The sequence below is a fragment of the Equus przewalskii genome, chromosome 19, assembly GCF_037783145.1.
Source record: "Equus przewalskii isolate Varuska chromosome 19, EquPr2, whole genome shotgun sequence".
NCBI classification, from domain to species: Eukaryota; Metazoa; Chordata; class Mammalia; order Perissodactyla; family Equidae; genus Equus; species Equus przewalskii.
This window is the reverse complement of record NC_091849.1, coordinates 17,478,010-17,501,008: the sequence shown is the minus strand read 5'-3', so window position 1 is coordinate 17,501,008 and position 22,999 is coordinate 17,478,010. Positions and strand designations below refer to the sequence as shown.

The 22,999-nt window shown below is 39.7% G+C and overlaps 1 protein-coding gene across 10 annotated transcripts in view; it reads right to left on the bottom strand.

Annotated features, from left to right (window-relative positions):
* The window catches only part of RNF144B (ring finger protein 144B), a 167,847-nt gene that overhangs the window by 28,319 nt on the left and 116,529 nt on the right, over positions 1-22,999 (bottom strand). For all 10 annotated transcript variants that reach the window (XM_070584141.1, XM_070584139.1, XM_070584138.1 and 7 more), the window contains one exon: positions 6,651-6,755. In XM_070584141.1, the coding sequence (XP_070440242.1) occupies positions 6,651-6,755 (105 nt within the window). The remainder of the gene's footprint in view (positions 1-6,650; positions 6,756-22,999) is intronic.

The following is a 22,999-nucleotide window of genomic DNA, read 5'->3' as shown; positions in this document are numbered from 1 at the left end:
GCACACCACTCTCTTCCCCGGCCCCCAGCACATAGACTTGCATCTTCTGCGTATACTCGTTGACATCTACTATGAGTAAAGCACTGGCTGGAAGCCTGGGGATACAGATGAGTTAAGGAGATACAGGAGCTGCTCCCAAGGAACTTAAGTGACTCACAAGGTAAGAAATACACATAACTTTTTTAAAAAGAATCTACTCCTTGATCTTATCATTTATTGGATTTCATAGAATAGACTAATTTCCTGAAATGTTTCTATTAAATCTGGCTTTTAGATGAGAAAAAGCTGGATCTGGTAAAAAAGATGATCCAAAGTATTAAATTCCTGGTTCCAATGTCATTTGGAGCTAAGTCACTATTGCTCAATTACAAAAGTGAAATAAACATGTCAGGATGCTTACTCAAGGCTCAATGAGGCCACAGGTTAAAGGGCTATTCCTTTCTAAAAAAAAAAAAAAAAAGAAAATCACAAGAACTTTAAAATTGATTGCAAAACTGAAAATCCTAGAGAATAATAAAAGATTATAAAGAGGCATCTTGTGGTATACAATTATCCTCTTCCTGCCAACAAAGAAATTCAAAATCATATCAGAACACTCCTTGTCGAGACTGCATTTTTGGCAAGAATATCCCAGAAGTGTTGTTGGGCCATGAGGAAGTACATGAAGACAACCTGTCTCGTTACTGGTGACATTAACTTTTTAACTTGGTTAAGGTGCTATCTGCCAGATTTCTTCATCCTTCGTAATCGACAAGTATCGTATAGGGAGATATTGTGAGATCTGCAAATATCCTGTTTCTCATTGTACCTTTGTTCACTAATTTTCATATCTATTGATAATTTTTGCCTACAGTAATTATTACTGTGGTGATTTCTTAGTGATGATTTTCCATTTCCATCATTCATTCTGTATTTGTTAATTAGAATTCTACTGTAAGGAAGAGCTGTCCCTTCTCCCCCATTTATTTGTTTATTATTTATTTATTTACCTAGGTTTGGCCCTTTAAATCATACCTCTGCTACAGCACTTTTAAAAATTAAAGAAACAGGCCAAATGGAGAATACAACAGATCAGTGTATTTGGAGAGGGAATTGACCACTGGTAGATCATTACAGCATGTTAATATTTTAGCAAGTTTTGAGATACTATGGCATGCAAAAATCCTAGCAAAAGGGGCCAGCCTGGTGGCATAGTGGTTGGGTTCACGCTCCCTGAGTTGGCAGCTCAGGGTTTGCTGGTTCGGATCCTGGGCACAGACCTACACACCGCTTGTTGGGCCATGCTGTGGCAGGTGTCCCACATAGAACGTGGAGGAAGATGGGCATGGATGTTGGCTCAGGGCCAATCTTCCTCAGCAAAAAGAGGAGGATTGGCAGTGGATGTTAGGGCTAATCTTCTTCTTCAAAAAAATCTTCATTTAAAAATTTAAAAATCCCGGCAAAAGAAATAGTACTAGACTTACAGATTTAAGCGTCTCATCACACTAATACATAAACTAAGAATGTTTCCTATCTCAGCCCAGAAAATAAGAACCACACTTCCTATCAGAAAAAGAAAAAAGGCACACTCACTCATTCACCTGAGTGCAAGAAGCCAAACTCAAGTTTCCTTACACCAAAAGCTGGCTGAAAAAGCAAGAGGCCATCACTGTCTGAGAGCCTGAAGGCACAGCCCACTGGGGAAGTGAAAGGTGGCGGAGACCTGGAATTCCAGGCCAGGAATCCTTTCCACAGTTCCCTGCAGAGGGCTGCTCTTGCTATTCTTCTTTCACCTGTTCTACACATCTCCCCACATCATCCCCTGCCTTCCTCCCTCCGCTCATCTAAAAGGGATATGCCCAAGAGCACATCCATGTGACACCTTCAATCCGTTACTGCTTAGTCTTCTTATATTTGCCTTTAGTTAATGAAGCAGCCAAGAAACATTATTCTCCACTTACGTGCATTTTTAAAACAAAGTTTTAAACACATTCTAAAACAATATTCAGTTGGGAACCTCAAAAACATCTATTAACTCTGGCATAGCAGAGTCCTTTGTCCTTTGCCACCCCAAAGTTTTACTCTGCTCCAGGCAACACATACTGCAGCCAAAGATTATGACAGACACACTCAGTGCCTTCCCATTCAGATCATTAAACCATAGTAACAGAAATATGGCCACTAGCCTGGGCATCCTCATTTTCCCTCTGCCCCAGCTTCACACAGTGATAATGGAAAGAGTGCTAAAAGAAGAGATGGTGAGTGGAGGCAGGGCTAAAGGGTGATTTGGGGGGAATATTTGGATCTCCAGCAGCCTTTACAAAAGCCACCCTTTGCAATATAAGTACAAACTGTGTTTATTTTGCAAAGGTAGCTTCAAATTTCTTAGCACCCTGCCCCGCCCATCACTCTATCCTAGTCTTCCACAATGCGCCCCCCCAAAGCCCTTCGTATAGAAATTCTGGAGCCCCCTTCTTGGCAAGAGCACCTACACCCATCCTCCCTCTGATGCATGCTGTGGCACTGGCAGTAAAAGGAGGCTGGTCATTTCAGCGCCCCACTACTTGGAAGGAAGATTAGTGAGTGAAAAGCGGTTCCCTGCCCTCTACTGCCAGCTGGCACTGGGAAGAAGTTCAATTTTTCAGGCCATGTAATGGTCGGTATGTGCTGGCCACACAAATTTTACACGGCTCAGACAAATGGTTCAGGCTCTCCCAGCAAGTGTCGGTATGCTACTTCCCTAACACTGTAAGAGAACTGCTTAAATTCATCATCACCTTTTTAACAGTGCTACTCACTTCACGTAAAGGCCTTGGCTGAAGTAATGCTATCAGAACAAACAATCCGTGTACTGTCTTTCATAATTCCATGTTGGACAAGATTCCTGGATCAAGTACATTAGAGAAGCCCTGCAGAACAACAGCTGAAAGGACCAGATGACGCAAGAAAGGAAAGTTTTCCTTTTCCTGGTTCCCAGTGGGTGCACTTCCAGCCACAGGTCTCCAGAGTCACTGCCTCCATCAGCTTCCATGATGCTGATGGGAAGCTGCCTTTTCTCCTGTTTCCTACATGAAGCAAACGGTACTTGAATTGGACGTTAAAGGCTTTGCCAATGAAGCTATCCCTAATAAATAAAAGTCAAGAGGCAGAGCCGCAGCAGAGCCAACCTGGGAGCATTAAGAAGGCAGGCAGGACCTAAAGCCTGCAGGAGACCGACACATGGAGCACAGCCAACTGGGTGAGCAAGACCTACACAGAAAAGCATTCGGAGGAAAGAGCTTAATTCCTGGTGTCCTTTGAAGATGAATAAATGTTACACTATATGCATTTTATAAGACAATGAATGATGAAGAATCATATATTGCAATATAAATAGTAGCAGCACAAAAGGAACTTGAGCCTTAACCGGAATTATTTTTAACAAACAAAGTATATTTACGTATTACCCATATAATCAAACATTTTTTAAAAGTGGGAAGAAGTAGTCATAGAGAAGAATCTAGTCAAGCATAGCACGGAAAAACCCCATTGTGATATACTCGATAATAACCAGATTAAGAGCTATATATTATGACAACAGTTATACAGGAGGAAAGCTTGCTGTCAAACAAGTCAGAAAAGAAGATGGTCCAGCCCAAGTTCATGAGTATGTGGCATTTGCTTTGAAAGGAGTAGTCCTATATAAACTGATGATGTTACCACTATCTCCAATATGACCTTCTACACATTTCTCAATTCAAAATGAGAGACAATCACCACCACCACCACCACCACATTTTTTCACTCTGAAAAAAAAATAGTGGCAAGTTGGTTGGGAACATTTGATTACTGTACATGCATGCCCATCTTCAGTCAGGCTCTTCACAAAACCAATGAGCACAGAAATGGCCCTTTAATGCCCTGGAGTGTCTTCTTACTCACCTGATGGGAAACAGACTTTGGAGAATTTAAGAAATACCATAGTGCAGTTTGGAATATGTTTTTGATCTGTTTTTTCAAATATCCTGTTGTAATTTTTAAGAGCCATGATGGGTTTGCTTGGTTTTAATACAGCTTAAAAGTAAAATTGTTTTTAGAGTCAAGCTGGGTAAATGGAATTAGAACTAAGAGAGTGTGAATGAGAATGTATATAAGGGGAAGCAGGCAAGGATTAAAGAGGAGAGCAGAACTTCAGGAGGATATGAGAAGAAAATGTCCACACTAAGAAAACAAGAAAAGTTAAACTCTGTTCTAGAGAGCTGCAAGACAAACCATGGCCTGTCTATACTCGCTTGTCTGAACACACCAGCCCTAACGTTTGATGTCAAAGTGTCCATGGCCAATAGCTACCATTCATTTAAAAGTCTAGAGCAACACTCTGCAATTGAACTCTCTGCAACGAGGGAAATGTTCTGTTCTGTGCTGTCCAGTCTGGTAGCCACTAGCCACACGTGGCTTCTGAGCACTTAAAATGTGATTAGTGCAACCAAAGGACTGAATTTTTAATTTTATTTAATTTTAATTAATTTAAATGGAAATAGCCATATGTAGCTAGTGGCTTCCAGATTGGACAGCACGGGTCTGGAATATAGGACTGTGAATAATTTCAAAGCCTTGTTTTGAAACTTCATCAAACTATTCATTTCATTTATATTTAATAGATTTTGGATATATGAATTAAATAAGATTTCATACCAGACACAGCTCTTCCTGTCTGCTCCATCTCATGCTTTTCACTTTTATAATTATCTGATTGATTGGTTTAATGTGTTTCTGGTAGATCAGAAGCTCCGTGACGATAGCACTGGGCCTGCCTTGTTCACCTCTGGATCCTGGCCTAGAATGTGGCCTGGCACATTGTGCACTTTTTTTTTTTTTTACTGAGATATAATTGACATACAACACTGTCTTAGTTTTAGGTGTACAACATAATGATTTGAGATATACATATATATGGTGGTGCACTCTTAATAAATACTTTGTGACTGATCAGACATGAGAGAAGCGAGTCAAAAAGGAAGCATCTTTCCTGGAAGGATTATGCATCGAAAGATGCTCCTGAATATCTGAATCTCATTTTAAAAACCATTTCCAAGCTGTACAGATCAAGAGTGTTGTTGGTAACTAATCTACACTTTCCCCACTTTAATTTCCTTTTACTCACTACTCACACAAAAGTAAACAATATTTCTCACCACATGATTTACATATTCAATATTACTTTTATCAAAAAAATTTCATTTTATGATTTTCCTAAAATGAATTACTTCTAAACCATTATGTTTTCCTTTTATTCATCCCTAAAAAATACTTCAAGCTTGCTTGTACCACTAGCTGATATTCCATAAGCTGAATACAGGGCACCCAGATGCAGATTGGTTAGAAATGGTCTATAAAATTTTTCTGACTGCTTTGCTTTTAAAGCAAAGAATATATATGTAAAAGCATACATATTTGTCAACAAAGCATGTGTGTGTGTATATACACATACACACTATTGAGCTTCTAATTACCAATGCTTTATCATACATTCTATCTACCTACCTAGCTATACTCTTTTTTTTTTAAAGATTGACACCTGAGCTAACAACTGTGGCCAATCTTTTTTTTTTTTTCTGCTGTATCTCCCCAAATCTCCCCCGTACACAGTTGTATATCTTAGTTGCAGGTCCTTCTAGTTGTGGCATGTGGGACACCACCTCAACGTGGCCTGACGAGTGGTGCCATGTCCGTGCCCAGGATCCAAACCAGCGAAACCCTGGGCCCCCGAAGCGGAGCACATGAACTTAACCACTCGGCCACAGGGCCGGCCCTACCCAGCTCTACTCTTAAAGTCATGTAATTATGGTGGTCAGAAAGAACTGGATTAGAATTCTAGCTCTTCTGCTTTTTAGATATGCACTCTTGGGCAAATTACTTAAACCCCTGGGCCTCAATTTCATAAGTCTGTCAAAAGCATTAGATGCTATACTGGCTATAAAAGCAACTAGAAAAGCGCCTGGGACACAGCAGGCGTGCTATGTTTGCTGAATAAATAACTTATTTTATCTGCTTCTTGGGACCTCTTTCAGAGGCTTACAAACTCCCTAAGAACGGACAAGAGTCTGTTATCTTCCGATTTAAAGTAAGCAGGATGTGAAGATTAAAAGCAGATTCAAGGGCAAGTTACTGATTGGGGACTGAAGAAACAAGGAGGAGAGATCTATTAGAGTCTTAAGAAAATGGGAGAAGAGCTCATTTGAAAAAGACATTTCTGATGCCTAATAAAGATCAAATGAAAGGCCTTTCTCCGCTCTTTGGAAATGGTTCATCTCAGGCTAGAATCACAAGAGTTTCTATTGTCTATAAGTGTGGCTAATCTGTCATGTTTATCTTTAAAGTATTGAAGATCACAAGACCACTCACTATTCAACCTCCAAATCTCACGTTTGGTACATTTGATTTCTAGCAGCTTTGCCTATTCTAGAGCTCCTTCAGTACTCAGATCACATTCATAAATAGAACTAAGGTAAAGAACAGCTTCAACAGTTTGTATAAGGAATCCACAGGTATGCAGCAATAGAGCACTCCTTCAAAAAGTGCACCTCTGCATTCTGTTCCTAGACTTCCTGGGAGAGATGTACCTAAAGAGTCAAGATCCTAGGAAATAATGTCAACAGGAGAGAGAGGAAGATCACAGCACTCATCCATACCTCAGCTTCCTGCAGGGTCCCGTGGTTTAGGCACACCATGTCAGGACAAGTGATGGGAGACCCGCATCCTTCTCGGATTGCCAGCTGCATGTACTGTTTCAGGCACTAGAAGTTAAGAAGAAAAAAGACAATTATCCACTGTATGACAGTAGCACAAAAGCTACATGATCACCACTGCCTCTTCTTCCTTAATTGGCAGTCTTGGGACTCTCAGGAAATATAAGTGATCACAAGTGTGAATACTAACAGCCATCACTTTGGAAAGAATGTAGAGACAGGAGATTAATTATGTATGACTTCAACCTAAGAATATTGAGTTTATTCAAGGCAACAAGTCAAAGTCCTGTATGCTCACACATTTTATCCACCATAGACTGGGAAAAGAAGAAACACTCGTTTGTATGAATGCTTTACTTTTTTTTTTTTTTTAAACTTATCTGACTTCCCAGTTCCATTTTTACTTAGTGGTCCTCTCCCTCAAAGTTCACCCAAAAGTAGAACTCTCTGACCCTCATGCTGAGCTAGCCAAATGAAATCCAAATAAGAACAAGGCATGGACTTATCTAAGAACACTCTTAATAGCAAATATACCTGGAAAAGCTAATGTCAGAGACAATTTGAGAGAATGAGACTTTGCCAAAATGATGGGCCTTAGTGGATGCTATGATTAGGAGGTTTGAGTAGAATGTGGGGAAGGAAGAAACTGGATAGGGAGAAAGAAATCCAGAGAGGAGAGGGAGATAACCAAGGACAAACTTGGTCTACCCATTGCCTGTTGCACCTGGGATCTTGGACAGTGGGTGGAGATGGGAGTCAGACTGAGAAGGCAGGAGAGAGACTGATAGCATTATGGAGACCACTAACTCCTTCCTTCTCCCTCCCAATCCATCCCCACAGACCCACAGGAAATTGAAGGCCATAGCTCCAGAAGATAAAACTCAAGAAATCCAAAAGTTGGCTCTTCAATTTCTACCAATTTCCTCATAATTGGTGATCTCTTTTCTATATTCATGATGAAAAAGAGTCAAGCACAAATGTTTGAGGAGGATACCCCCAAAATACATAAACTAGTCAATGAATTAAAGACTCTTATGAAGTGATGATTATGTATAATTGGATTTGAATTTTTCAAATGTCTACATTTGTATATCAACATGCTATATTAAAAATACTACCTTTGCACCAACCTTTTATAAAAGCTTAACTACTAAATAAATTCTACGGTCAGAATACTGATGGCCTAATTGTGAAATCTATTCCTTTCATTAATCATCTCTATTCATTTTCCCCATCACAAAAATAAAATATCACAATTGTATTATTTCAGAAAAACAATCGTGTATTTATCTGACTGAAATTACTGTCATAACGGACTAATGAATCAATAACTAGGGCAAACCATTTAAACCAGATTTGTATTTCTTCAAGTACCTAATAATTCCCTTCTCCAAGGAGGCAATTTTTTCCTATGATGTTCATCACACACAAAAAAAAATCCAGAAAATTACCTAAATATCCAAAAATCCAGAAAATTACCTAAATATCCAAAACAGAGGAACATGTAAATAAATTATGCTAAATTCATGCAATGGAATGCTGAAGAATCATGAAAAATATTTTCAAGTAATGTTTAAAGACATAGGAAATGCTCACAATTTAGTACGAATTAGGGAATAAAAGATGATTTAGTATGAATTGGAGAAGAAAACATATCTGGGAGCAGGTCCTCTTAAGTCACCTTCCACTTCAGTTAACTGCAATATAAATATATTTTAACTTTCACTTTCTTGCTCAAGAGAGGGTATACAGGCACTTGCTCTAGGAGTTACTGTGCCAAATGGTCTCCAGCACTACGAAGAATGGTAGGTAGAAGAGAGCAGCAGCAAGGAAAATATGGGAAAGAATTTCAATGTGCAGGTGAAACTCAAGAGGAACAGCTAACAAAAAGGAGCGTCACACCAAGGGACAAATGAATGAACCATGTGGAGACCTGTCTACCCTGCTCTGCCCCTGAGGACCTGTCGGCCTTCCATCTGCCACACAGATCCCAGTGTCACTGCCTTGATCTCCCAGCTGCCACTTGAAATGTAAGTAGAAAGACTCTGAAATGTACAGTCTCCAGGCTCAAGGGGAAGGTATCTGAGGAAAGCAAAGGAAACCATGCAATGAACGTCAAATCCCAGCATCTGGGCTCTGGCCCCAGAGCCACCTATCAGGCGACAAGGGGAAAACTAAACTATGACCAGACTTGCTTCCCTTAAGTTTTAAAATGGGGATAATAATACCCGTTATGTTTACCCCACAGAGTTTAAAACACTCACACACACAAACACAAACCTGAAATTTTGTACAAGGAAGCCCTTTGAAAATTTGCAAATTGCAGAATATTTGGTTATATTTCTACTCCATGTCACCTGGTCTTTGATTTTTCTACCAAAAACTTTGTGGGGAAATGTTAATCTTTTGACCTTCTGGGACTACCCTTTCTCCACTCCCTTCAGGGAACCAGTTAAACCACTTGTGGTAGAGAAGCTCCATAAACAGAGCAGACATTTGTAACAGAACGTCACACACACCTCAGTTCAAGCCTCTCCTTAGAACTATTTGCATCTATAGAAAAAGCTTAGAGTTCAGTAGGAACTAAAGAGATTTTGTGAGTCTTTATGGGCAAAAAAAAAAAATTCATTTCAACTTATATTGCAAATGTGTAAAGTTGAAATCGCTAAGCTTTCCCAAGAGTTTATAACGAATGTTCTATTTCTAATCTAACGTTCTTAGATACACTGTTACCACCATATATATAAACCCAATGAATTTTGAAGCTTCCCACAAGGACTCTCCTGGCCACAATATTATGTGACCACGATTTTAGGAGAGAAGTTAGAGCTGTATATAGTGACTACAGGGTATAAGTCTATATGCCCCCTCCTTTTTTTTTTTTAAATTCTAAGAAACACTAGTTCAAAATGGCGATTTATAAGTGCAAGTTGCTAAGGAATGGTACAGCACAGGCAATTGACACTCCATCACTATGAGCATCCATTCCCACTCAAAGACAAAGAGGAACAACAATCAGCTCTAGTTGTTGCTTCTTGAATTTTCAAGTGCCTTAGGTTCATTATATGTCCTCCAACAACTTTCACCAAAAATCTAATCTCAAACCCTCCCTCTCCTCTTCAATATCTCTAGCTAAAGCACAAAAGAAGTGAAAACACTCACATGCACCCCAGTGCACATTATGCAAATAAAACATAAATAAACGGTTAACAATTCTGGAAGGAACTGGCATTTAGCTTGTAAATAAAGACAGGGAAACACTGAGAGAAAGGAAAACAACCATCACTTAGTCACATTAAAAAAAAAATTACATTCCATTAAACAATAGCATTAAACAGATGTCTAAATATGCAATTTTCATAGCAGCTAACACATACTGAAGGAGATGTTTCAAACAGAACATTTCAAAAATCCTGATGACCCAAGAAAAAAAACCCCAACTCTTCCTTTTGAATAATCAACAATTCACTTAATTAGTTTGGTAGAACAAAGAAACATTTTTAAGCCATGAAGGGTTATATATAATAAAAAAGACTGTTCCTCAAAATCACTCGACTGCCCTCAAGTATTCAGACGGGATCTAACTAAGGATTTAACCATCAAACACCTGGGGAACCAGATGACTTGTATTGTCTCTTCCAACCCTGAGAGCCTATGAATTATGTACAATGGAATCTTCCCAGAAAGAGATTTCTCCTAGACCCCTTTCAGGGGTGTTATTTTCCGATGTCCCAAAGGGCATTCTTCATAAGGTGTTCTCCTCTATTAGGTGGACAAGCCAAAAGGGCTACAACATTCAGACAAAGCTGCTATGTATGCACCCAAGAACAATATATATACACACACATATATATATATTTACTATACTACTGCTCATTTTCCATCACTAGATTCTACCTTTCTTATGGGTTTTCTCTAAGGAAAAAAAAAGCATTATAATGAATCATCAACAGAACTTAGATTCTAATGATCAAGATTAAAGTACGAGCTGTAAAGTCCCCTCTGCATCTTGGTTAAGTTGTTAACCTCTCTTGCTACAGCACTCTCAATGATAAAATGGGGCAATACCACCTGCCTAGGCTACTCTCATGGAAATGGAGAGTCTTCCACAAGGGTAAATAGGTGAAAATACTCTGAAAAGTGAAAAGGGGTATGCAAATGTAAAGTGTAACTGGAGAATGAAATAGATGTTTCTGAACTATTGACAAGCATGCAGACATGAAAGTCCGCAAAGAGATGTAACTCCTGGAGATCAGTCTCATGAGGGTGGGGAAGGAAGGTAAGAAGAGAACAGGTATTTTGGGGAGGAAGGAGGTAATAGCTGACATTAGTTGAAAGTTTAAAGTGATCCCCAGGATCTTGGGTGCTTCTGGATGCAGGTGCTGTAGCCCTGAGGTCAAAGAAGGACTGGCAACTCCCCCTTGACTTGAGGCTGAGCTAGTGAACTCTTGACCTAGGGTTTCTCATCCCTAGCTCAGCCACGGGTGGGAAGAAAGGTGAGGAGGCAGAAAGCACTTAAAGGTCAAAATACAGACAGGCCCTGAATGTCTGTTTTGCTTTTTATCATTCCTGGTACAATGCTGTAGGGTATTTAATAAATGGATTTTTGATAAAATGTAGGCCAACACTTCTCAGCCTCAGTACACAAGTACATCCCAACGTCTCAAGTGTGTTCTAAACAACATCTCATATGGAGGCCAATATTCTGGCTACTCCAGTTTGGACTATGATCTCTAGACATGATCCAAGAATAAAGCCTTCTTTGTTGGATGCTGTGGAGTTAAATTATTAGTACAACTCAAGATGGAATCTCTCCCAATTCAAAATCCTTTTAACACACCAAAAGCATCCTGGTTTGGAAATGTATAATGGTTTGAAAAAATTCAAAGAAAGCAATCACCTATAGGTAGGCAATAAGTTGTTTCCTGATGCAGTATGATCCTGAAATTTTCCTTACAAAACCCCTTTCAGAAACCTTGGCTTTTCACAAATACGATACCACTAGTGATGAGATCACCTTCAAATCCCGTTGCCAACCATATAGGACATCAGAGGACTGCTAGGGAAACCTGGTACCAGATGATTAAAAAGAAGCCCCAAGTCAAACAACAAGCCACAAGTATGGGTAAAAAGAGACCTTAGTTTTACAATTCTCATCCTTAAGCTTCTGTTATTCAAGAAAGTCTTCCTTTTCTTGCCCCCAAGTCTGGTATGACACCCAGCCCATCTGCTCTCACAGCATCCTGACACCTGGCTAGCACAGTAGTTTTCAAACCAGGTGCAAAGGTGTATTCTTGGGAGCCTATGAGTTCTTCATAGCAAGGTTTTTTCCACTTTATGTTTATTTAATATTAAAAAAAGCAAGCTTTGGACCACCTCAGGGAACACCCCATTTCCACTCAATTTCAACGCTCACACTTGAGTTTGTGGTGCAGTCCTCCTTTGCCAGGTAGGAATGCTTCCACTGTCACAAGCAGATTAAAAAATAATGGAAGTATCCGGGCCCAGTGAAAGCTGTACAAGGCAAGATTTTTAGTGACTGCGACGCAGACAAGTGGCAAGATTGAATTACCACTTCTTCACTGGAACACGCCAAACTTAGAGTCTAACTATAAAACGTGATTTAGTAGAAACTAAACATCATCTATCATATTAACGTTAACTTAAATTTCTGTTGTTGTTAGTGCCGTGGAGTCAATTCCAGTCCCTAGAGACCCTGTGTACAGCAGACAGAACCCTGCCCAGTCTTTTTGTGCCATCCTCTCACCTTCCGGTGCTGTATCAAGCAACGCTCCCCTGCTATTCACAGGGTTTTCACAGCCAATTTTTTCAGAAGTGGGTGGCTAGGTCCTTCTTCCTAGTCTGTTTTAGTCTGCAAGCCCCGATGAAACCTCCCCACCATGGGTGACCCTGCTGGTATTTGAAATACCAGTGGCATAGCTTTCAGCATCACAGCAACACGCAGCCACCACAGTATGACAACCAGTCCATGGTGGGGAGAGTGCCGAATCTTAACCACTAGACCACAACTTAAATTTTACTGGTCTATAATTTTAGTTAATATTCAGCTCATACATTTATTCTGATGCTCTTGTTGTTTAAGTGATATAAGTCTAAATGTGCTTGTACCTTGTATTACGTTTGTATAAGTTTAAGTGAGACCATAATAAAAGTGATTTGAAAATAGCTCAGTATTGGGGTTCCAATTATGTTCCCCTTCTAAAGGAATCCCTATAAATCCATAAAGAGGAGGAGAACACTGTGATTCTCAGTGGCAGTGGGGCTGGTGATATGGCATTTTCCCTTGGGAACATATCAGAATATCAGATTATCCAAAGAGAATTTTATAAACTACACAATGGCCCCGTCTCCCTCATTTCTCCAGAAGACATGGGTTCTCCTCCCTATTTACCAACATTCCTCTCACCACCTTAGGTAACACTAGATGTTAACAATTGAAGTATGCTGTTCATGTTGACAACACAGTGGTTAGCACCCTACACTCTAGGTGACTGTGAACTCACTTGTCTCCCCAATAGCCCAGGAGTTCCATCAAGGTCTGGATCATATCTTATTCCTCTTCATATCCCCTAGAAACATCTCTCACAGGATCTGGCACATGGCAGACGCTCAGATTTCTGTGTGAGCTGGAAGCCTGAATCTATCACTTACCAGCTTTGTGGCAAAAACTCCTTGAGCTCCAATCACTGAAACCTATAAACCCCACCTGCATTCTTCCTCTCTTCTTCCCTCCTTCAACACATAGGAGCCAACTCCACCTTCCAGGGCCAACTCCACTAATTTCTGGTTCCCATTCCCTCCTGTCTTTCAAGAAATTTACGCAAGTATCTATTTTCTTTCTTATGTCCTGAATTTTTCCCTATCTATTGGGTCCTTCTTCTCAAGTTAAACATGTCCAAAAATATCCTACTTAAAGAAAAATAATAATAAAACCACAAAGAAAAACAGCCCTCCCTTACTCCTCTTCCTGGCTGTATACTGCCTTTTTCACTCCTCTCCTCTTGAGAGTCAAATGTTTGAAAGAGTTATCTGCCCTCACTTCTCTCATTTCTTCACCAACTCCCTCACAGTACCTCCCCTACAACTTAACAGAAGTGGGTGTCTAAAGTCACCAGTGACTCCCAGATCATGGAATCCAATACACATTTTCTTCCTTCCTGACCTCTCAGTGGTATAAGACTGCTAACCACTCCTACTTTCTTGAAACTTTCTTTCCCTTGCCCTCAGAATTCCTCACTTCTCTGATTATCATTCTTCCTCTTTGGCCACCCTTTCTCAACCTCTTTTGTCTTCCTCCACTCAATATTTAAATGCTGGAATTTCAGCATGGGATCTAAACTCTCTTCTCTGGTAGAGAAAGTGTAAAACTTTCCTTGCGGTCACCTCATTAACTAGATACAACCAATTGTGTTTGTTCACTGTCTATCTGCTCTCAGATCCATTCCCCACTTTCCCGCTCTGCTCTTAATGCAGAGAATATATTTCCCAGGTTCCAGGGAGACTTGGCAATGGTAAGCATTACAGAAAAAATCGAGTGTGGGTGCAATTCTCCTCCCCTACTCTTTGCTTCCTATAATGATCTGACAATGGCTGTACTTCCTGCTCCTACTGGATAGAACTCTTCCCCATGGTCCCAGCTCCCACCATGGCTCTAGCCCTCATCAGACAGCCCAACTTCTGGGTCCTAGTAATACCTTTTCTTCCTCTTTTTCCCCACAGCCCTTAGGGTAGTAGTGGCTTCCTGTTGTTGCTAATATCCAGGTACTTCACTGACCTATTTGGCTTCTCAGTCCTCCATCACCTTTATAACCAATCGCCTCTATCAAACTGCCTTTTTTGAAAGACCTGGAGTGATTTCCGTTTTCTTAGCTGAATCTCAGTCAGTAAACCAAATAATCGCAATGTGATTTTTCCAGGCCAGGCCTCTCCTTATGTACTCCAAACCTGTACATCAAACTGGGTACTTACCATACTCATCCTTGAATGGCTGTTGAGTGTTGAGGGACCTCACACTAAACAAATACAAAACTGAATTCATGATCCTTTCCCCTAAATCCAGTCCTTGTCCTGTGTTTTTTCTGTGAATGGCATTTCCATCCATCCGGCTGTACAACCCAGAAGTCATCTATGACACTTCTCTCTTACCCTTATATCCAACAAACGCCTACCAGACATCTTCACCAGGCTGTCTAAACACACCTCAAACTTAACTTAACAGAGCTGCTGAAGCCACCTTCCCCAACATACCAACAAATCTGCTTCCCCACACGCCGGGTCTTCCCCATCTCAGTAAATGGAACCAATTACCCAGTTGCTTAGCCAAAGAAAACCCCAAAAACACTGTGATCCTTGATTCCCCTTTTCCTCAAATTCCACAACCAAAACAGGTCCCAAATCTACCCACTTCTCACCACTGCCACTGCAATTCAAGTCACCGTCTCCTCTTTCAAGGAACCCTGCAATAGCCTCCTCACTGGTCTCTTGGCTTCTACTTCACACTCAGCCAGGGTGCTCCTTAATACATCTTCTTTTAAATGTAACTTATAGTTTATTCTCCTGCCCCAAATTCTCCAGTGAACATGCATCTCATTTAGATTGCCTCTTAAACTCCTTCCCATGGCTCTGAAGGACCTAGCTACCGCTCTGAGCTCATTTCCACCAGACTCCCTCCTTACTCTGGGAATACGAGCCTTCTCACTACTTCTTTGACATGTCAAACTTGCTCCTCTCCTTTCTTGGTTTGTGCCATTTCCTCTTCCTAGAATGCTCTTCTCCCAGATGGCTCACTCTCCCTTCATTCAGGGCTCTGCTCTATGCTACCTCCTCAGATAGTCCTTCCCTGGCTAAAAAGGCCAACCTTCTCTCCCCTTTCAGGCCTCCTTACACTGCTTTATTTTTCTTCACAGCACTTACCACTACATAATATTACTCACTTGTGTATTGTCTTCTTGCCCCACTGGAAGTTTGGCTAGAAGCCGAACTTTGTCTTGCTCTATGATGGATCCCAGAAAAACATGTAGAAGGTACTACAACATATTATTCCATGACTTAATAAATTCCCAAGTCCTATCAACCGCATTTCCTAAATGCTCACCTCTCAATCTCCTCTGCTGTGACTCCAGACCACTCGCCATTACCTGGTACCTGGGCCTCTGCCTTAGCTTATTCCCTAGTCTTCCCGTATCTGTTTCTGCCTCTTTATAATTAATTCTCCACACTGCAGGCAAAAGGAACTTTTAAAAAATCTAAGTCTGATCCCCTCTGTCACCTGCGTAAAACCCATCCATAATTGTAAGGATTCTTTATTTCTCCTTTGTAGTACTTATTATAATTAGGATTTGAAAATTAGGTGTATATAATTATGTATCCCCCACCCCAAGTCTCACTCTCTCCACTCATTCCACCTATCAATGTTACCAGAAATTTCAACCTTTAGATTTCTTTGATTAAAACCCTATCTCTAGAGATAGAATTGGTGGTTACCAGAGGGGAAGCGGGGAGGGAGCAGGGTGAAAGGGATGATTAGGCACCTGTGTGCAGTGATGGACTGTAAATAGTCTTGGGGTGGTGAACATGATGTAATCTACATAGGAATCGAAATATAATAAGGTACACCTGAAATTTACATATTGCTATAAACCAATGTTGCCGCAATAAAAATAAATTCCAATTAATTAAAAAAAAAACACCTTATCTCTAGAATGCTCCTGTCACCATTCACAAATAATTACGGCAGGAAGATATTAATACTGGTTAGTTGCATAGGCCAGTTGTTCCCTAGCAGAGGGCAGAGAGCCCTGAAGAAATGGATATAAGACAGCTATGTTTTTAGGGACAAGAAACACTGGAAACTATGGGACACTACTAGGAAAGGCAGCTGTGATATTGTGATTCACAATAAGAGATACATATTTGGTCTTTGTCCCTGTTTCTAAGCACTTAGGGGCTAAAACCCTTGGAATTCCCTTAGTGGTGAGAGAGATAAAGGTGTCTTTTGTTATGTTAATGAGGTAACTTTTGGAATGCCCCTAGGTCATCTAAGCACAGGGGCTAGTTGCCAGGGGAACCACCTCTGTGATGGGACGGTTGGAATTTTCAGTCCCACTCCTGACCTCCAGGGAGGGGAGAGAGGCTAGAGGTTGAATGATCACCAGTGGCCAATGATTTCATCAACATGCCTATGTAATTAAGCCTCCATAAAACCCCAAAGGACAAGGTTCAGAGAGCTTCCTGATTGGGGAACACATGGAATTTGGGGAGAGTGGTGTGCTCTGGGAGGACACCATACCTTGCCCTATGCATCTCTTCCACCTGGTTGTTCCTGAGTTGTATCCTTTTATAATAAACCAGTAATCTCGTAAGTAAAATGCTTCTCTGAGTTCTGTGAACCACTCTAGCAAATTAACCGAATCCAAGGAGGAGGCTGTGGGAACCTCTAATTTATAGCCAGTAGGTCAGAAGTACAGTTAACAACCTGGGCTTGTGACTGGTGTCCGAAGGTTGTGGGGAGGCTTGTAGGACTAACTCTTAACCTATAGAATTTGGCACTATCCCTGGGCAGACAGTGTCAGAATTGAGTTGAATTCTCAGACACCCTGCTGGTGTCCAAGAATTGCTAGGTGGTGTGGGGGAAGACCCTCCTCTGTATACACCCATGTTGGAATAGGGTACAGGAACCCAAAAGAGCAGCCTTCAGAGGAAGCCCCAGGTAGAAGGAAGAGGAGTGTTTCAACAGGAGGTTAGTGAACTGCAAGATAACATACACCTGCCTTACTATTCAACTCCTTACTGACAATGCTTCTGAAACTTTAATGTCCATTAGAATCACACAAGAATCCTGTTAGAAATGCAGATTCTGATTCAGTAGATCTGAGGTGGGCCCTCCTTAGGAGCTCCCAGGTCTTGTTGATGTTGCTGACACTTTTGAGTAACAAGGTCTGGGACAAAGACTCTCTACGCTGAGTGTTTAATAGAATCATCTGAGGAGCTTTCCAAAAGTCCAATGTGCAGACCATACCACAGACCAATTAATTCAGAACATCTAAGGGAAGGATCAGGCATCAGCATTTTATACACAAGTATATGTACTAGTCTGTGTATTTTGTATATATATAGCTTTATTGAGCTATAATTCATACGCGATACAATTCTCCCATTTAGAGAGTGCAATTCAACGGTTTTGAGTATATTCACAGAGTTGTACAACAATCACACACGAATTTTAGAAGATTTCATAATCCCAAAAGAAACCCCATGTCGCTCCCCATTTCTCCCCCAAATCCCCTCCCCACCCCCTCAAATCTAGGCAACCACCAGTCTACTTTCTGTCTCTATGGATTTGCCTATTCTGGACTTTCATATAAATTGAATCATACAATATGTGGTCCTTTGTGACTGGCTTCTTTCAATAAGTATAAAGTTTTCAAGGTTAATCCATGTTGTTGCTTGTATCAGTATTTCTTTTTATGGCTTAGTTATATTCCATTGTATTTATATACCATATTTTATTTATCATTCATCAGTTGATGGACATTTGGGTTATTTCCAATTTTTGCTATTATGAATAATGCTGCTATGAACATCTATGTACAAGTTTTCGTGTAGGTATATGTCTTCACTCCTCTTGGGTATATACTTAGGCATGGATGTGGTATATGCTAACTCCATGTTTGCCTTTTGAAGAACTGCTAGACTATTTCCCAAAGCAGTTGTAACATTTACATTCCCACCAGCAGTGTATGAGGCTTCCAATTCCTTCAAATCCTCACCAGAACTTGTTACTGTCTGACTTTTATTCTCTCCATCCTGATGCGTGTGAAGTGAAATTTCATTGTGGTTATGACTTGCATTTCCCTGATGGCTAATAATTTTAAGTATCTTTTCATATGCTTACTGGTAATTTATACACTTTCTTTGGAGAAACGTCTATTCAGATCCTTTGCCCATTTTTAATTGGGTTATTTGTGTCTTTATTATTGAGTTATGAGTTCTTTATATATTATAGATATGTCCCTTATCAGATATGATTTGCAAATATTTTCTCCCATTCTGTGGGTTACCATTTCACTTTCTTGATGGTGTCCACTTTTTGAAGTTTATAAAGGTTTTCAATTTTGATGAAATCCAATTTATTTTGTTGTTATTGTTGTTCATGTTTTGCTTTACCCAAGGTCATGAAATTCTATTTTCTATTTTTTCTTCCGAGAGTTTTATAGTTTTAGCTCTGACAGTTAGGTCTATAATCCATTTTGAGTTAATGTTTGTCCATGTTGTGAAGAAGCAGTCCAACTTCATTCTTTTGCAAATGGTATCCAGTTGTCCCAGCACCACTTATTGAAAAATTATTCCTTTCCCTTTGAATCACCTTGGCACCCTTGATAAAAATCAATTGACAATAAACATAACAATTTATTTCTGGACTCTATTCTATTCCATTGATCCGTCTGTCTATTCTTATGATGGTATCACACAGTTTTGATTAACATAGTGCTGTAGAGTTTGAAACCAGAAAGTGAGTTCTCCAACTTTGTTTTTCTTTTTCAAGATTGTTTTGGACATTCTAGGTCCTTCAAATTTCCATATAAGTTTTAGGATCAGCTTGTGAATTTCTGCAAAGAAGATAGTTGGGGTGTTGAAAAGAATTATGCTGAATCTGTGGATCCATTTGGGGAATATTTCCATTTTAACAACATCAAGTCTTCTAATCCATGATCATGGGGTGTGTTTCTATTTAGTTTTCTTGAATTTCCTTCACCAATGTTTTATAGTTGTCAGAGTATAACCTTTGTACTTCTTTTGTTAAATTTAATCCTAAGTATTTTATTCCTTTTGATATTATTGTAAATGAAATTGTCGTCTTAATGCCATTACCATACTATTCTTTGCTAGTGTATAGAAATACAATTGATTTTTGTATATTGATCTTACAGTCTGCATCCTTGTTAAACTGGCATCAGTATTTTTAAACTCTCAAAGTGATTCCAACGTGTAACCAAATCTAAAAACTTCTAGTTCGACACTATCCATGCCCTCAAGTCTTATCAAGGAAAACACATCCATCGTCATTGCCTTTAAGTAATTTTGCAATGTTCAGAGGCATGATCTTCATAGGAAGGAAGGACTCCTTTCTAACCAACATCTCCATGGATACTGCATGAATTTGGCTAGTTCCAGAAGAAATAGTAAAGGAAGCTTAAGGGGGAAATTACATATAAATACAAAATTTAAAGCTCTGATTGAGATCCTTTAAACATTTTACCCCAAAATAGTGCTGTTACTTTTTCTAGAAAAGGGTGCTAAGATCCACCTTGTAAGTTTGAGAACAGTCATTCAAAATGGGAGATTGAATCCGGGCCCCAATCAAAAGTACCTCCAGTTCCCACCAAACAAGAGTGATCAAACACTCCTATCTTTATCTCAAGTGATCACGAAACATCTAAATTAAGAAACTCAGAGATAGAAATAGCTCTGAAGAGAAATCCATTGGAAATGCTTCAGTCTGGTCCAGTCCACACAACAAAGCCCATTAAATCTGCTAAACTGGAAGAAATTTCAATCAGAGTAGAGAGCAGACACTGGCATCAGAAAGATCTGCTTCCAACACAAGTAATTCAATAATTCTATGACTGACCTTTCAGAAGTTTTCCCTTTTATCCCACCTGTGCTGCATTTCTGAACAGAGCGAGGCCCCAATTCTTATACTAGTTCCCAAGAGAACCATCTGTGCAAGGTGCTATCTTACAACACAGTATGCCCAGAGAAGCAACCAATGGTTCCAGGAGAAAGGAAACAACAAGGCTTGCCAAGTTCACGTCCTTCCATTTCCTCCGAAGAAACATTAGACCTCAGAACTGCCAGCCCTCAGCTGGCCCCAAGGCCCTGGCCAAAGGGCCCAGGACAGGCAGTGAGAATAAGCACATTCTGGATTAAACATGGGTAGATTCCACTGGATTCATTTATCAGTGTCTTCCTTCTCCTCCTGTGCACCTAAAGAATCCCTATTGGAACTCTCAAGCAGCCTTTCTGACTCTTTCAGAGTGCACATAAAGTCTCAGCAACATGGAAGGGAACGAACCCCAAGTTAATAAAGGGTCAAGAAACTCCTCGAACCCTGATGTAGGGCTATGCAAGTTATCTGCATAAAGTATAACCTTTCAATCAGTCTAAGAAAACACATTGGAGAATGTAGTAATACATTCTACTAGAGAAGTCACAGTGTGTATTAAAACTACACCCTACGAAGGACAGAAGGATAAATGGATAGATAGATGTGCGATAAAGCAAGTACAGTAAAAAGTTAATGTTAGAATCTAAGAGGTCATGGGAATACAGATATACATTGTTAAAATACTTTCACCTTTGTTGTACGTCTGAAATACAACTGTACAATCATAACGAACTGTTGTACAATTTTTTTTAACTAAAAAGCAAAAATAAAATTACACCATTCACCAAATCTCAGATTTTGTTGTTTCCCCAACGTCTGTATTAGTATTTAAATCAGAGTTTGAATAAATTATAGTGAAATAAAATCTTAATTAAAACTAATGGTAGCAATATTAGAGATTATCTAAATTTTTGAAATTTTAAAAGAATATTTACACTATATAAATGAGAGAATGATGCTAATTCATCAGCAATTACATTTTTTTCTACAAGATATAACCTTAAAAGCCAGCATGCAAAACAGCTCACATCAATGACCCAGAAGTTGGACAACAGCAATACTGTTATTCCCCAAGAGAATATTATTTCTCTCCATGCAGTGATGGTTAGGAACTAAGTACTATCAGTTTAGAACAGACCTAAACTTTAAGCAACTTCCTCCTTGGTTACATTTACAAAAGAGAATTTATTAGATTTAAGAAATGCGAACTCTGAAAAAGTTGGACAATGACTAAGATTGACTAGGAACAATCCTGTTTTATTCAAAATTAATTTGAAATGATTTTATTCAATTACTCCATAGCAAAATCAGAATATCTTTCTACTTATAATGTAGACGCAACTATTCCTCACCTCATAATTTTCCCCCAAGGCTTTATTTTGCAAAAATGTGAATGTTTTTGACATTTTCTAAAAAACACATTTCTAGAAATCAGGGGGTTTTATATGTGGTGCTTACTTTTTTTCATTTTAACTGCTGTAATCTGGACCAGTCTTCCTTTTCTTTCTCTTAGTAAACCTATAGGCTTACATATCCGAGACTGCTGTTAACTCTCTTGTTAAAAGCTAACCTAGTTACTATCCGTGAACTGCCACTTTCCAAATGTTTTGAGTTAGCACCATATTCTAGCAAATGAGACTATTAAGGCAAAGATCATAAGTCAAAGCCACGTGATCAGTTGTTTCAGAAACGTGTGTCAGTGGACACAAAAGACACAGAGGGACCGTATGTATTTCAAAGCATATGATAGTGAGCAATTCATATGTGCTTCACGAGTGGAGCGCTCCGCAAATACCCTAGACCAGTGCATCAGAGTCCCCTGGACGATGAACTGAAACACAGATGGCCTCATCCCCAGTTTCTGATTCAGTAGGTTTAGGATGGGGCTCAAGAATGTATAATTCTAACAAGTTCACAGCTGCTGCTGATGCTGCTGGTCCGAGGACCACACTTTGAGAACCACTGGCCTGGAACTAAAATATTCATTATATGAGAGGCAAGGGAAAGGAGACGATGGGAAGGAGAATATTTGTCAAGCTCCTATGATAGCTATGGTATGCACCTTAAAATTATCTCATTTAATCTTCATAGTAACTCTGAGTCTAGTATGATCCCCATTTTACACAAAGCAGTTCAGTAACTTACCCTAAATTCCCATGACTAGTAAATATAGGAGTTGAGATTTAAACAAAGGTCTGAGACATGGCCCTTGCTTGCTTTCCCACTACCTCACAATGATTTCCATGTTATTAGAACTAACGCATGAGAAAATAGTGGAATCTTTACAATGTGAAAACACTACGTTTTTTCCTTCTGAAGGTTATCAACACCATAAATCATAAAGTTTTTCAAAGACTAGGCACCATTCCATATTAAAACAATCTGTATTTACCACTACCTAGGAAAAGCAGATATTACAGCTATAAATATTTTTTTTCAAGTTGCAGTAAAGGTCTCGTGCTTGAGAGTCACCCATTCATTAATTACCCTCAGCACCCAGAATCATTTGGAAACAAGCACCAGACGAAGTCCTCTTGGGAACACCAGTAACTTCTACAAACACGATGGGTGTCGGGGGGAGAACACCAGTCTTCGAACCAGGAGG